General features: G+C 35.8%; 1 protein-coding gene across 1 annotated transcript; it reads left to right on the forward strand.

Annotated features, from left to right (window-relative positions):
• The first annotated feature begins 3,572 nt into the window (after window positions 1-3,572).
• LOC131218818 (probable xyloglucan endotransglucosylase/hydrolase protein 7) lies at window positions 3,573-6,332 on the forward strand. Its single transcript, XM_058213646.1, has 4 exons — window positions 3,573-3,796; window positions 4,026-4,126; window positions 4,221-4,417; window positions 5,581-6,332. Exons 1-4 carry the CDS (start codon window positions 3,610-3,612, stop codon window positions 5,969-5,971), a joined length of 876 nt encoding a protein of 291 aa, XP_058069629.1. The 5' UTR covers window positions 3,573-3,609; the 3' UTR covers window positions 5,972-6,332.
• The last annotated feature ends 11,835 nt before the right edge of the window (window positions 6,333-18,167 follow it).

Consider the following 18,167-nt stretch of genomic DNA (forward strand, 5'->3'; position numbering starts at 1 on the left):
TTTTATTTTAGCCGTCCAATAAACGCTCACCGATAGTAATTTTTGTTCACGATAAATCTAAACTTAGATCCATGATTTGGACAGTTTAATTCAACTTATATATGCACCACTTGTTCATTATCTAAGTAATTTCTAAGCGTGGATCCTTACTCTTGCTCGGGTTGTAGACTCTCAAGAGTTTCAACATCAGGTCTAGGGTTCGAGCATCCATAGGTGGTGAAATCCCACTTCGGTGTGAGTGTGTGGGGTTGTGTGTGCGTGTGTGAAATAAAAATAAAGTAATTACTAAGCGCCTGCGTATCATCCATCACACTTTAAAAGCACTTTAAAAGAGTATCAAAGCTTTTACCAGAGATAATACACCGTAGAGACAGGCGAGCAAGAATATTCTCCTGAATAAAATGCCTACGGAGCCCAGGCAAGTAACCATGGACGATAATATTAGTCTTAGGGTGCACATGGCTTGGTTTGGTTCACTTCTAAGGTGAAACTGGAACCGAACTGTTTCCAACTGTTCCCAAAAAACTAGAACCAGAACTGGACTGTTTGCACCCTAAAACCAAATTGGAGCCGGATGGTAATAAATCAGTTCCAACTCCGGTTCAGTTCTATGATTTTGGATTTTTTATGATCCAGTACAATTGTTTTTTTTTTTTTTTTAAGAAAAAAAAATTTAGCCCAAGCTCCTCTACAGAAAATTTTCACGAATAGTAACCTTGTCATGGTTTGTTTTTACGATACTTTCGTGTTCCCAAAATGATTTTGCTGCAGATATCTATCCACATGTTGTTATTCATTTGATGAATGGTCTAATTTTTTATATTATATATATTTTTTGAATATTTATTGACCAAGGGTCTAGCTCTAGGTTCGATTTCAGGGTTTGATTTTACAGTTCGGTGTTCATGATTATACAGAACCTCAAATAAAAAATTGAACCGAACTAACCCATTCTTTAATTTTTTGAATTTGGAACCGGTGCATTTCAGAACCGGACCAAACCGTGCGGTCTAACCGGTTCCAGTCTGGTTTCCCAGTTCTATGGATTCCGTGTGCGCCCCTAAATATTACCACGCATCTTGCACGTGTGCCCAACGTCTGTCACGTGTATATATATGAACCCTCTGTCAAAAAGGCTGGGCCCACCTTGTAGATCAATGGATAGAAATATTAAGCCAATCCACCCGTTGAGTGGGCCACACACGTACATTCAGTTGATCTATTGGCTGCTTACTGTTGAATATGTTGTGGCCAACATTTCCCGGGACCACACCGTTGACGGTCGGTGCAAAAACATCCAGATTTAAAGATTGTATATGTTGTGCGAATCTTAAAACCAGATCATAGACCATTAAAAACCTTCCAGACAGTGGGTCGGATCCACCATGGTCTCTACATGCCATCCAATCCGGTCAGAATACGCAACCCACTAGAATGAATGAAAACCCTTAAAATCAGCCTACTACAAAACTCAAGGTGAGCCACGTCAGGTGATTTCAGAGGTTTATTCATGATAACATGGTGTGGCTCACCTGAGTTTTTGATCAGCCTGATTATTAAAAGCAACGTAGGAGATGAGGGGATCACTTGATGGACGGATTGGATTCCACGGGCTCATTATTCTGGGCCCACACATCATGATGTAGGTTAATCTCAACTTACAAAGCTTTGCAGTGGATCTGGGCCATTCATATTCATGATCATGAAAAAGGGTTCATCTAAGTCATTGGTCACTCTTATATGATTCAGTACCGGCCTAAGCAGTATTAGATTCAGTATTCACATTTTGTAGAACATCTGAGCCGTGCAAAAGGGGAGTATTTGATGCTCTGGCTGCGTATGACTTGATATGCAGGCAGGTAAAAATGTTACACGTGGCTCATTTAGCTCAACTTAAACTGACTAGATTGTGGACCCCACTTTTGCTAAGTTACAGTCCAAAAGTCAGATTGGCTGAAGAATCATGTCCTTTGATTCCTGAACGCTTGTTGTTGAAATAAGACAATTGAATATTCTTTTAATTTCAAACCGTCCATTAAATGTCTGCAATCTGATCGTCAGATAATCAAGTAGCTGTAATTGTTGGTTCATAATACAGCTGTAGGTAGTTTGGACGGTTTAATTTGAACTACTTGTATGCCACATATGCAATTTCTAAGTATTTTTTAATTGCTCGAGTATCATCCATCATACATTGACAGAGTCAGAGTATCAAATCTCTCTTTTAAAAATGGGGCCCATCCATTAATGATGGACCACACTCATTAAGAACTGAGCTGATGATTATACAAGCATTTTCATCTGAGTCTTCTTCAGACGGATCAATTGCATAGGAACATCTCATCCATCCGTTTTTTATTATTATTATTATTATTATTTTTTAACAGAAACTAGATACAACCCACCGATTGGACGGTTTGGATGGATGGGCGCGAACACTGATTGCACGGTGGAGATCACTCTTCCTGTTGCTATTTCAAATTTATCCACCAGGCAGTAGGTAAATACTTCACAGTAATCCCATGATATGATCATTGACAGAAAAAGACTAGTAACGGCCAATCTCTCACGGATCAATGATCTTCACCATTGATCTAATGGACCCATCCAGGTACCGGGGACCCACCAAAAATCTACTAGCTAGGAAGATCCTAACCTCTCAAATCCATAATAATTTCTCAACCACCCAATTGTAAGCAACTGATCAAAGGGTTTGGACCTTCCGATCTAGGTGATATTTTAAGTATTGCCTACAATAACAAGACTGATGTAGAGTGGGCCACGGTTAATTTCATGGCCAAGATGGACTAGAAAAGGTCTGATCGGAAGTGGAATTGATCCGGACCATCATAACTTAAAACATGCCTATCTTGCAAATCAGAATGTGTTATGCCGACATGCTATATATGATTTTGGGGTAGGACGATCTACTTTAGCCACTCAACCCCCTTATGAACTCTTAATAAGTATGGTTGAACCAAATAAGACACTTACTATTTTTAGTAGAAATCATTACGGTCTATAAATAGGAAATAGTTAGTCATGATTTACAAGAGTTTTAGTTATAGTATGATTCTGAAACTTTTTCATAAGGTTTATGTAATTATTGAAGAGGTTGTATGCTTGTTTTTCATCATCAACCAATTTATTACTAATAATTTTAAGAAATTATTCTATTCTTCTTATTGTTTTTGGTGAATTTCCAGGTATCTCTCTAAGAAGTCCAGGAGATGGTGCTCGACCTCAACACGTCCTTCCCTGCGTCAAAGATCCTCCAATCAACGTTCCAGATAACCAAACCATGGGCCCCACATGTACCGAATCTAGCACTAAAAAAACCAATTAGCTGTCGTGCTATTGGCCCTTCAATCTCTCAAAGAACATTCCTTTAAAATTTCTGGCGGGAAGAAACATTTCGTTATTGATGGTGGGCCGCAAGGACGGCTTTCTACTAGCTGGATGATGGGCCTCAAATCCAACTGTAATTGTCATTTCCATTTTAATGAAGTAGTCCCAATCACTAATGAAACCTCTCCTTTTCCTCACTATAAAACCACAACTCTCCAACACCATTTCACTCACAAAAATCTCTATTCTTCTTACACTACAATGATGGCCATCCACACATCCATGGGTCACAATACACTCTCTCTTCTTCTACTACTCTCATTTTCACTTGCCGTCAGGGCCCGCCCAGCTTTGTTCCAGCAAGATTTCAGAATCACATGGTCAGATACTCATATCAAGCAAATGGAAGGTGGAGATGCCATCCAGCTGACCCTAGACCAATCTTCAGGTACCATAAGTCACAGTTTTTGTTATCCTGCACTACCCGTACTTGTGTTTGGACGTTGAATTGAATCGAATTGCGATAATTCAATTAAGCTAAGTGGAAAATGACCGTGTGGGTCTAGTCCCATCTCCATTGTATGTGACCTAGTTATCGCAATTCAATTGAATTGAGCATCCAAACGCACCCTTAAGCGCGGTCCACTTACATATTCTTCCCAACTGGAACATTTTAGGATGTGGGTTCGCTTCCAAGAACCAGTACTTGTTCGGGCGTGTGAGCATGAAGATCAAGCTCATACCAGGCGACTCAGCTGGAACGGTTACTGCCTTTTATGTACGTTTCTCTTCTCAATTGAAGACTTAATTTTCTATGGTGAGGTTTGATTTTCACTAAGTGGATTTTCTTTTGCCAATTTATTTGTTTTTAGATGAATTCAGACACCGATACAGTCCGCGACGAGTTGGATTTTGAGTTCTTGGGCAATAGGACCGGGCAACCGTATACCGTCCAAACGAATGTGTACGCCCACGGGAAGGGCGATAGAGAGCAAAGGGTCAACTTGTGGTTCGATCCGGCCGCTGATTATCATACTTACTCGATCCTTTGGAATCATCATCAAGTTGTGTAAGTTTATAATCCAGAAGCTTAATAAAAAAATAACCAAAATTTCAATTAGATGTAATAGATGTTTGAATTCTTCCATCATTTCTAGCTTCCAAGCATTCAATCATGGTACATGTGCAATGCATGTATTCGATCTGGAACGTTTATTTATTCGGTCCCATCATGGATGGACCATTTGCCAAAATTTATATTGATTAGATGATCATGGCACTTGAGAGGAAGAACCAGAATCATTATTTTTTAAAGGATTTTTTGCACTAATGCTGTGGTAATATCATTTAGTGTATTTATTAATGTGATATTTTCAAAATCTCAACTATATTTATCACACTCATCCATGTCGGTTGGATTGCTGAGTTTCAGCACCAAGTATAATTTTATTCACAGAATGCCCCTCACCTATGATATTTCCAAATTTCTACCACATTGCCATATTTCTATCACGTGCATGGCACATATCTTCAAATGGTTATTTGAACCAGACATCATCATCATTGTCCTAATTAGGGGTGTACATGGAGTCCGTAGAGCTGACAAACCAGACCACACTGTTTGGTCCGGTTCTGAAGTGCACACTGGTTTCGGTTCTGGTTCCGAAAATCAAAGAATTAATTAGTTCGGTTCGGTTCTTGAAATTTTGAAATGATCCCCTTGGTCAATAAATATTTAAATTATTTTTTTAATATATATATAATAAAAACTAAAAAATGAAAAAAAAAAAAACGAAAAAAAAAACTGAACTATTCATCAAATGGATCACAACACGAATAGACATCAGTAACAAAATCATTTTGGCAACACGAAAGAGTCATAAAAACAAACCATAACAAATTACTCTCCGTGAAAATTTTCAATAGAAAAGCTTAGCTAGATTATAAAAACAAACTATGCAATTAGGCTGGATTATAAAAACAAACCATGTAATTGACTTGAATTATTAAAAAGCCCAAAACAGTAGAACCAAGCCAGAACTGAATCCATTTATTACCGTCGGGTTCCAATTCAGTTCTAGGGTGCAAACAGTCCAATTCTAGTTAATAGTTTTTCGACAACAGTTCCAATTTCACTCCAAAATCAGACCAAACCAAACCAAACTAAACCGCTCCTAATTACTCTATTAAAGAAATTAATCTTAATTTAATTAATTTCGTAATATTGTGCAGCTTCTCCGTAGACGAGGTGCCCATTCGAGTATACAGAAACAACGAAGCAAAGGGCATTCCATTCCCAAAAGTCCAACCAATGGGCGTCTACTCGACTCTGTGGGAAGCTGATGACTGGGCCACACGTGGCGGTCTAGAAAAGATCGATTGGAGCAAAGCACCATTCTACGCATACTACAAAGATTTCGACATCGAAGGCTGTCTGGGCCATGGTCCCCCCACCTGCGCATCCAACCCCTCCAACTGGTGGGAAGGCCCATCTTACCAACAGCTCGATCCCGTCCAAGCACGTCGCTATCGTTGGGTTCGTATCAACCACATGATCTACGACTACTGCACCGACAAATCCCGTTACCCCATCACCCCTCCTGAATGCATCGCCACCGTTTAATTCTCTATTTATCAGATTAGATCTCTCATCCTCGATAATTGAATCCTATCCTTCCAAGTTACCCAAATCAACGGTGGATGAAATTGGTAGATAATCTCTTCTTACGTACTAATTGGTACACACGATCTTTAGGTTGTGTGGACCTATCCATGCAAGGGGTAGAATGGGAATAATAATGTGTTGTATAGTGATACACACCGATGTATCGTGGCCTATCTCTATCTTCATTTGTGTTTATTAGCTGGAAACCGTTGTGTAATAAAGTCATTGCATGATTGTGAAAATGATGGCAGACGCACTGTTTAAACTTTTAAGAGTTTTGAATAGTAAAATGAAAATCACCAACTGCGTTTTTACTGCATGGTGAGTGAAGGGCAAGCGGACGCGGGGTGGCTAGTGGTTGGTGCTATGTGGACTCCACCATGATGTGTGTGTTTTATCCATGCTGTCCACTTATTTTTAAAGATAATTTTAGGGTTTGACACCAAAAATGAGGTAGATCTAAATCTCAGGTGGACCACAACATGGGAAAAAAAGTTGTGATTGAATGTCCACCGTTAAAAACTTCCTAGGGCCAATGTAATGTTTATTTGACATATAACCTTTTGATTAAGTCAGATAGACTTGTATGAAGGTAAAAAATATATCAGCTTGATCCAAAAAATTTGTGGGCCCCAAGAAGTTTTTAATGGTGGGGGTTCAATCAACACTGTGCGGTCCACTTGAGATTTGGATCAACCTTATTTTTGGTCTCATATTATAAAATGATATGTAAGAATGGGTGGACGGCATGGATGAAACACACACATCATGGTGAGTCCCACAGAGCACCGACCATAGACATTGGCCAGTGGCAGGGTAAGTAGCCGATCTGTTTCCAGGGCAAATGGCAGGTAGTCGTAAGAGGACGCGGTTTGCCTACTGACGGTGTCAGTAGGAGGTGGCTACTGACGGTGCTCTGTGGATCTTATCATGATGTATATGTCCTATCCACGCCATTCATCCAAATTTTCAGACAATTTTATATGATGAGCCCAAAAATGAGGCAGATCCAAATCTCATATGTACCACACCGTAGAAAAGAGTGGTGATAGAACACTCACCATTAAAAACTTTTTATGGGCTATAAAAGTTTTGGATTAAGATGATATTTGTATTTTTTCTTCATCCAGGCATGCGAGACCTAATTAAAAGATTGGATGACAAATAAACATTACAGTTGAGCCTTAGGAAGTTTTTAATGGTGAGAAATCAATCACCACTGTTTTCTTGTGGTGTGGTACACTCGAGAATTGGATCTCCCTAACTTTTTGGTACCATTCTCTATAATAATCTGGAAAAATATATGTACAGCTTCATAAAACACATATATATCATATAAGGCCCACCGAGCACATGGATTTTAATTAAGCTTTTATGGCATAAATTCATAGAGTAGAGGTTTTTAGTATCCTCAATAAATTTAGTATTCACGGTCTCCACAATGCTAGTGGAGCGAGAAAGACAATAAAGTTTGAATTTATTATTATTTTTATCTTTTTTAATTATCAAATTGAATTAACTATTCTTGGTTAAGTTTTTTCTTCTGAGTTAAAAAAACTCAATTTCAACAAGACAATCCATACATGAAGGTGTTACAAATTGGATTATTTTTAGTCTACAACAATTAACTTGGAACTCAATTAAGGATATATGCTACAAATTTTTTAACATGTGACCTTATAAAGGTTCTAGCATTGTTGAATTATTAATCATAATGTGTGCCATGTTTTATAAGGTATGATTGTGTCTTTTAGTTATGCTATTATGCTCTGGTATCTCAAGCATGATGTGTTAAGTCACAATGTCATAATTTTATAGAAACTTTATAGACCTTATATGCATCTAAAGTAATCGTACATAAAGATATGAGTATTCATAGCAAGATTTCATCTGTTAGGTGATAAAAACTACGTTTATCTATTTCAAAATGCAGTAGGGAATAATCCACAGATGTTCCTATGTATTATTATAAGAGTCATACACTACGGGTAGCACATTTCTTCATTCATCCTAATCTACTTGTACTTAATGCAGTCTATATACACCTTAAACTCCACAAAGTCTTGGGAGTAAAAAATTCTATCTCGCATGAGTCCTTCCATCATATCATGAGAGATATGGTTTGATTGTTTATGCTATAACATGGAAGAATTTTCATGTTGTAATATTTGGTTAGTACTATGCATTAACGATAAAGACGTATAAGACATTCAAGTCAATTTTGTTGGCTAGTATCTCTTCTATTTTCACACAAAGCATTAATGTTGAAGATGTGTAAGGCATCTAAGTCTAGTTGGTAAATGTTATTAACTAAAGTACTAGTGTTAATTGCATTTAAATCATAACAAACACCTAACCTTTTATTCTCAAATTTAAATGTGTAACCACATTTGTCTAAAAAAGAAATATAAAATTAAATTATGCCTTATGGAAGGTGTATGGATACTATTTATTAAATTCGAAATGTGAGTTAACTTTATCCTAGCTTACAGACTTTAATTGCTTCCATGTTCACCATTATGCCATTGCTTATATAGACTGATCTTTCTTTAGTTTGTGTCTAACTTTGCAGCATACATATTCTTTGATAGCCTGGTTTCTTATAGGAGAAAGAAACATTCTTCTTAGCCCACTTTTTCTTTTACTAATCTTCGGGTTAAAGCTGATATCTAACTATCGAAGCTAAAGTTTTTTTTTTTTTTTTTCAATATTTTGTCTCCTTTTTTTATTTCCACCATGTCCTTATTTAAAGGATACAAGATATGCACTTTGTACCTTTCATTGCCCACTGATCTTCTCTTCCTCTTGAATGGATTGAGAAATCAGCTCATTCAATGTCTAATTTTTATTTTGAGTATTATACTTGATTTGAAATTGAACAACTTGAAAAAGGGAAGGAGTTTAAAACTAAGAAAACTAAAAGTTCATCTTTATCTTTAGGTCCAATTCACAGATTTTCGAAATCATATCAGACAATCCCATATGTATTATTTGATATTTTATTAGCAATTATAAGATGCACTAGTTAATTTATAGAAAAGTGAACTCACATATACTTTATCTGATTTTTAAAAGTCGATTTATTGTTTCAGTCAGGAATTCCTTAACATTCCTAGTGCTGGGAATGTGACCTCTCAGTTTCTAAAAATTCGAATGCTTCATGCTTTGGTGGTATATTTTATTAAAGTTTAGCTAAGTCATATAATGTTAATTTCTAACTTTTAATAGTGTTAGATGGTTTATGAGGTTTTTCCTCTTTTATGGTAAGATATAAGTCCATGTAACCTAAGGAAATTTGTTAGTACACAGATTTGTGCAATTTATTTGTTAATCACGTGAGTCATTATGTCATGTAGTCGATTAAGCCTCTAGAAGTTGAAGACCGAAGACACAAAAGAATAAAAACATCAAGAAGCAAAGAACAGGTAAATAATATGCCTTGATGACCTTGACTCTTGACCTAAACTAAACAACCCTTGAACTTCTAGATGATCTTAATTTAATATGTAAACTTTGTTGATCATCTAATAGCCTTGGAAACTTAATTGGAACATGATAAGTAAAGCTATAAGAGGTGTCAAGCTGTTGTGAAATCATACGCCCAAAAACAACAGACTTCAAGGGGTTTTTCGTGGCATTAAAGATTCCCTTGATGACATTGATAGAGAATTTAGATATGTCTATCAAAAATTCATCATTTTAACTGATTTTCTCGATGGCATTATGGTCTTCTTCAATGGGATCGAAGGCTCACCTCGATGGCATTAAAGACCACCGATGACATCAAATACCAAAAGGTAACTCAGATATGTCTAGTAAGAAATAGACATATTATCTGATTGTTTCGATGGCATAGAGGTACCTTTCGATGGCATTGAAGGTTCATCTCGATGACATCAAAGACCAATCGATGACATCAATAAAGTTGTTATCTATCATTTTTCTAACAGTCGGAACTCAAACTTCTTATAAAAAGCATTCGATTCTTGGGCATTGGTATGAATTTTTGATATAATAGAAGCTTAGGTGATTCTTTAATCATATCCCTCATCCTAAGCCTTTAAATCAATAAATTCTAAGCCATCTTTCTTAATATTAACAATCTAATAAGGATTCTAACCTTCACCTTAAAGATATAATTGAATTTCTCTATTTTTTAAAGATTAGACTCAACCTCTATAGGCGTACCATTGTTTAAATCCTCAGGATGACCTATCAAAGTGTGAATCCCCTAAGAATTACAACTTCTTATCAATCGTAGGAGATTCAATCAATCTCCCATCACCTTGGTCACCTTAAAAGAGTACTGCATGTAAGGTGTTTAATCTTGGAATTGAAGCCTTGGCATCATGATCAATGGAGTAAAGGAAAGTCAATTGAAGTACAGGAGAGTATCAATCAAGCTACCAAAGAAGGCGTTACAAAAGGAGCTCAATCCGACAAGTAAGTAGTCAATTGTAAGAGTTTGAATACTTTAATTCCTTGTATATGATTGATGGTAAAAATTTATGACCCAAACTTGATTAGGTTTTTGTATATGACCTTAAATCTTGTATAGGGCCTAAATCCAGGTTCTTGTATAAGACCTTAGCTCTTATGTGGGACTTAAATCCAGTCATTGTATAGGTCACTGGACAAGGGTGCGTTCGTGTTAGTCTCCATAAGAGCCTCCGACTGGAGTAAGCATAGGTCCTTAAACTATTACCGAAGTTGTTGGTTAGCAGATAAAAAAACTAACTAAAGTACCTTTTACAGGAACCTCCAATGGAAGTGTACATCGGTAGGTTCTTAGGTAAGACCGAAGTTCCTGGCGAGCTTATAGAAAACCATGGAAAGTCTCTTATAGGAGCTATCTTTATATAGAATTATAAATATTAGAGGTCAATCTGATTTAAAACCTCTGATAGTGAAATTTGGTACACTCATGGATTGAGTGCTCCGCTCGGAGTGGAGTGGGGAAACTGAATTACTATACAGGCTTGTGTTTATGATTGTATTTGCGCACTTGTTTAATTATACTTATGTGATTGAATGTTTAACTACATATATGCATAATTAGATGAATGCTAGAAATTAATAGTTAGCACATCCCACACACACGTGTACACTATCATGTTTATAGACTAATTCCTAATTGACATATCATTTATAGTTCATATGATTGAACCTTCTATTGGCTTGAAAGCCTTAAAATTAACTGTCTTACTTAACTTAATTGTATGTTAACTTAAATAGGTAATTGGGTATTAAAAGACATAAAATTTTAATTGGTCATAATTACCCCCTATAAGATATAACCTTCATTCCTTAGCTCCACCAAACTTCCACACACGCAACTATGGTAATCCTATTACACTATAGGTGAATTTTCAAAATCTTTATGGACCTTTTCTATTTAAGATTAAAGATTATATGAAATTATATTAATTCAGAATGCTGAAAAGTTTATGACTTAATGTACGAAATTAACATACACGTGAATTAAATACTTGTCCCATCTAAGCAATGCATGATATAAACTGAACATGATTTAAAATAAAATCATGTAGTACACTATTATTCAATTGATTGAAGCTTTCAATCGAATTGCCCCGAATAAGATAGGCTTACTTCATCAACTCTGACAAGAACCTGGTATTATTGTGATTCTTTCTTTGGGTGAAATCATGATATATAAGTGAATCTAATGAACATAAAGCTAATAAATACCGATTACATAAATTTAAGGTATTTAACACCTTTAGGTGAGATTGATCTCTTAAAGTTATATTACCAGTATCAATCACTCAACACCACTTGTGTCCTACAAAATAATAACATTCTTTATTTCGATCACCACTAGCAATTGACCAAAGATAACCTCTACAATCCTAAACATAGATTACTAAATTTCATAGATGAGCTTAAAAAAATAATTAAGGTTACTTTGATAGTTAGCAAAATTAGTTCAAACCTTCAAATTTTAGACTAAGGACTGCAGCATGATTATTCCCTCCATGGACCACTATAAAGAAATTTGATTTGGTTTAAGATATAATTAACCAATTTAATGTTGATAAGTTGAGAATATTTTGAGTAAATCATATGGTTAAATTTTTCGTTCCCTTGACCACAAATAATAGTTCATATTAGCTCCTTAAGAATGGGTAAGGACCTAAAAGTTTTAGGCCAATTCAAAACTTGGTATACAAATGTGGAACAATGAGTAGTCATTTTTTAATTTAGTCAATTATTTATTTTCATATAGGCCAACTTCAGCTTCAAGCAAAGAACCCAAGTATGTTGTGGGTAAGTACATAAAGAGCAGTTTATTTTTAAGGATTATTTTAATCAAATATCAATGATTGGACTATCCTTTGGTCAATCTGAAGTGACAAATATTTTCTGAAAGTGTTAATTGGGGCTCAAAAGTGAATTTTAGCCCAATTTGATATAAAATAAATCAATTCATTCAAAACATCCTATAAATAGGCAGGATTAGTCTGGCCATATTTGGAAAGGATATTTCTATTCCTACCAAATCATTTCGAAAAATATATCGAAAGAATCACTTAGACTAAATTTTACCTTATTCCAATTATATTATAAAGATCGTTTAGTGTATGATCAATCCTGATTGTCCAATAACTTTACTATTCAAACTTTGATCAAGAGAAGTGACCACTCGTTTTAAAAATCTAGATAATTGAAACAACATGCATGAATTAGATCCCTAAAAATAATATAAAAACTAGGCAAAAAATATCTAAAATCTACTAACATAATGAGGATTACATATGGGCCCCCACATGCATGTTTTTCCAGGCTCAATAAGTTGATCCAATAGTTCAATAGCTATGGAGTTAGATATTTAATAAGACAAGGATAAGCCTCGCATCTCTGAGTGGTTGTATGGTCGAATCTATGCATGGATAATCCTATATGAACTTAAACATCATATACACACAGTATGATTATGATGAACATTGTAGATTCCATAGGGACATTTTGGCCTTTAAATTTAAAAGTTTTTTAATTTAGGTATTTTTTAAATTTGTATATGATTTTAGGAAAGAAAATGAAAAAAAAATACTTGATTGAGCTAACCAAGAGAGCTCCTCTCTCTCTCTCAAATACTTAATTAAGCTAACCAAGAGAGCTCTTCTCTCTCTCTCTCTCTCTCTCTCTCTCTCTCTCTCTCTATTAAGGCCATCTGGCCTGGTGTACATAGGGAAGGAAAAGCTGACCTATTCCATAGGCCTCACATGGCCATGGTCATGATTTGTACTATTCATTACTCTCTTCTCCGTATAAGCTTTCCAATGATTTTCATATGTATATATGATTTCCAAATGATGTTTATGATCTAATTTCAATGGCTTGAAATGCATCCACTAAATCTACATTGTGCATCAAGAATTCAGTAAATTTGAGTGGTCCAATTCAAATAATTTATATTATGGGATTCATCTTAGATTGCAGTAGCCAAAAGACAAGTTCTCTTAGATCGAAATGTTTTAACACTTCAATTATTTGACTATATTTCTTTGATTATGGACAGTCTATTTAACCTTTGTATAATAAAGGATTGAAATATTTTAACTTGAAACATTTTTTAGATACCTGCATTTACGTTGAAACAATTAATTAAGATGATTTAGATCATTAAAAGTAATCCAAGTCGTCGAGAGTAGTAAGATAATATATCTCAGGAGGCATGATGTAATATTTCAACCACTTAGGAGACAAGATAGATAATAGGGTCCATCTATACACTTTGTGGCAGCATGGATGATATAGATATTCTGATTCACCAATTTATATCTATTTAAAAGGCAAAGAAAATGATAATAGTTAATAGTCAAAAGATTAATGATGGATGGAATTGTCTGATATGGATTTATTTTTTATACAAATAATCCTTATCATGTCTCAATATATGGATGGACCTGATTCGCTCATGTGCAACTTCATATTGCATGGATAACTATGGTTATATTAATATACGGAAACTAAGGCTACACTCTTATGTAGTTTTGTGCCATTTAAAAAATGATATAGCAATTCTTCATATATATATATATATATATATATATAGGAAAAGGTTCTATGCGGTCAAGCCCATGCGAACTTCCCATGAGGTCAAGCTGTGTGGGCCCACCGTGATGCGTGTCGAACATCTACCCCATCAGTCAGATGCACCATTCCATGATAGGCCTAGGGCTTAAAAATCAAGTCAATCTGTGATTTTGTGGGCCACACCACATACAAAAGTTGAGAGGGGCTACCCTCCATTAAAACATTCATAATCATTTGTTGGGCCCACCAAGATGTGGTTCACAAATCCAGCACATCCATTATGTGTGTCCCACTTGGATGAGGGGTCAGACCAAGTTTCAGATGCATCCAAATTTCAGGTGGGCCCCACTAAGTGTTTTTATATGTTTTAGGCATGTCTTCACATGATTTTAGATGGTATGGCCCACCTGAGTTCCGTATACAGCTGATTTTTGGGATATCTTATAATTTAAAAGGGACCCATCAAATGCACGGTGTTGATGTTTGACACACATCACGGTGGGCCCACACAGCTTGACCTCATGGGAAGTTCCATGAGCTCGACGACATAGAACCTTATATATATATATATAGACACACACACATATATATGGCATAGTTGCATAGCAATCTAAATTGTCCAAACTGCTGGCCCAACTGTAGAATTGGGCTAAGAAAATAATACTAACCATCTGATCTTATTTTTTCCCTTTGAATTTGGACCATTTAGTATTTTACTTTTAACCACCTGTTGTATAGCCATTGATCATATGGGTAAGATTACTTTGATTAGTGTGATTTTAGATATATGTTCCATCCACAACAGGACTCACATTTTGGATGGTCTTTGATTGCCACACATCAGTGTGACATATGAGGAGCATGAGCCACCATCATTTTTTTAAATGTGGCCTGCATGAATTGCTAAATGTCTTTATTTTTGGGGCGTCCATTCATCCTAGAGGGGTATGTCACATAGATGGATTGGATTGCATATCTACACCATGATGGAACCAATACACAACTGGAAAATTTTATTATGATTTCCCAGCACAACTTTCCAAAGGTGTAGCACACTTAATTTTTGGACTAGCCTTATTTTTTTGGCATAAGGCTCCTTCCAAGAATGCAAATTAACACCCCCTTTTATGATTATGCAAGTCATGGTGGCGTTTAACTCTTCCTATAGAAGTCTTCCACGTCAAGTAATGCAAGTCAAGATCACATTTAATTCTTCCCACAAAGGTCTTCTGCTAAAAAGTAGATTGCCCGGTGACCGAATCACAATAAAGCCAATTAATTATATACTTGACTTGACCAAATAATTTTCAAATATGCTTGGCTCAAGTCCCAATTTTTATAACAGCAAGTAGCCCGATCAAATCCACCCATACCGTGTCATCTGCGATATCCCCATGATTCAGTCAATTTTGGTTAAGGGTTGCTTGGCGCTATGGATCTGGGAGGATTTAAGGGAATTTTTGTTTGGCACCCTAAAGTAAATGGGAATCCAAGATGGAAGTTAGAGTTACATCTTAAATCCTTCTAAGAGTCACATGTGTAACATGTGTGTCACTAGACTACTAATCTACTGGGCACATGGTCCACTGATGACATTCCAAAACAATTAGATTATCAACTGACTCACTATAATTACTTTAATAGGATGATTTATGCCTCCCAAACATTGTCCATATAAATCAATGGTTAAAAATCGTCGGTTTGTCACTTGAATGTGCTCCTATGGTTATGGCCCATCTTAGACTTAGAATTTCATAATTTTCAGCTAAAGTATATATTTCAAATTTATTACAACCATTATATAAAATATTACATATATACACTAATTAGGAATATTAAAGTTAATTTAGTAATTAAATTCAATTCAAATCCAGGGTATTTAAATTAAACCAGGCCAGGTCTCTTGTCTTGCTCTAAAAGTCTGAACAGCAGGCACTAAAAGTCATAGAAAAGTAACAAGAGTACGACCGCATAAGTCAAACATGCACATCAATCCGAACTGTAAGGATAGTGGTTTCAGTGGTGGACAGGAGCTCACAAAAAGTTTAATTGACAAATCCTAACAATTGAAATCTACCCGTTGATTTTGAACTGCTTTTTTTTTTTTACTGCTGTCCATTTAATGGCCACAAATCAGATACTTAAAATAATACCTTTTCCATGCAGGTTATGGTCATTACAATTCATTTGGATTGTTTGGATTATAGTACACATCTGCCACTAGGAGCTCACATCAAGTGGAGAAACAAACCAAGCTCCCACTCATTGGCAACATGCTTATGAACAGATAATGTGAAATAACATTCACCACGTAATTAGGTATTTATATTTAAAAATAAATAGAGAAAGAGACAAGATGTTCATGATTTGTCACATCATGATTATATTTATGAAAAAACACCAAAAAATACTTTTGACAAATAAAATAAAAAGAATAGAAGATACAAGAGAAATATTACTCATAAACAATAAAGAAAATAGTAAACATGTTTTATATTTTCTAATCATGAGTTCTTACTCTGCTCCGTGGTAGACTCTCGGGAGTTTCAACACTGGTTCAAGGGTTCGAGTTCTCATTGGTGGTGAAATCCCACTACGATGTGAGTGTGTATGGTGAGCGTTTCCATATGTGTGTATGTGTGTGTGTGTATTCTAATCATGTACTAAAAAACATTTGACGGGAAAAAGAAAGAACTATTCATTTATTTTTTACACCTTAATAATACATGAGAAGATGTTACCCTAGAAAAACTAGTCTACATTTGATTTAAGCATCTCTTTTCTCATCTCCATCTTACTAGTACAATGAAAATTCTTTTAAATTTTATAGAAAAAATATTATTTTTTATTTTTATAATATGAATTAATTTGGAGATTAAGAAATTTTTATCCTTAGAAAGATATCCCTCATTTAACTTATGAAACTAACAAATTAATTTTACCCTTCAAAAAGTACTCACTTAAAATTACTTTGAAGACCATCTTAACGTGCTAGATCTTGAGTTTCACATGGATGTAAAAGCAAACTTATGTTAAATGTTACTACTTTAACGATGGTATTGGATGGTTATATTTGAATTGTTGATTGTTAATCTAGTAGGCTAAATGCATGGAAGTCTTTTATCAACATAATTACATTTAAAATCTCCATTAAATCCAAGCTCTTCTTACTCTTCTATCTTCTATTGGGAAAAAATCACAACAAACGTATGATTTTAAGCCTAACTTTTAGGAACAATCATTTACATCCATTTTGCATGCCACTAGCTGCACGGCTTGGATCATCCGATCATTGTGAAATTTTCAAGGCATCCTATGAAAACTGCACTAGACCTAATGGACGGTCGAAATGGTCGATCTGGACACCATGGGTCTAAATGAAACTATGCCTAGGGGTCTGAATATTTAGTACCTTGGGATGGATAGGGCCACCGACTGGTATTGATGCTGGGTTGGGTTTGGATTGACAACCTTACCTGACCCACTCAGTAATACTAGGACAAAATACATCAATGGTGGGGCCCACGACAGTCTGCACATTCATGCAGTGTGGTCACACCGTTGAAGTGATGGTGGCCAATCTAACAATAGAAATAAATGGAAAGATAAGAACTCCAGCTTGGATCACTGTTCATACGTGTGATAGTGACATTGGAGTAATGATCATATCTGCATGGGCCATACGTGTGATAGTGACACTGGAGTAAACTCCGTGTGGGGTCCTTTCTTTTTTTCTTTTTTTTTTTTTGAGACTTGGACACGACCGTGTACCATCTTGTCAACGGTTCGGTCTCAAACGTCCCATTGTGGTCCAACGGGTTCAACCTGTGGTTGAGAGATGGTTAGATACAGCCACTGTATGTGAACTTCACCATGCAGCTATTTCTTTCCCTATGTCATTTCAAACTGGCAGAGCATCTTATCCGTGTAAAAGGTGGGCCGTGCTATGATGAACGGTTGGTATAAAAATAAAGCAGACAATCAACTCAAGTGGGACACACGACTACATTGAGTCATATCATTGGCTGTCCAATGAATTTGGCATGGTGGCCTGGTGAATGGATTGGACTGATTTTCTACCAGGTAACCATCAAGG

The sequence above is a fragment of the Magnolia sinica genome, chromosome 11 (assembly GCF_029962835.1).
Source record: "Magnolia sinica isolate HGM2019 chromosome 11, MsV1, whole genome shotgun sequence".
NCBI lineage: Eukaryota > Viridiplantae > Streptophyta > Magnoliopsida > Magnoliales > Magnoliaceae > Magnolia > Magnolia sinica.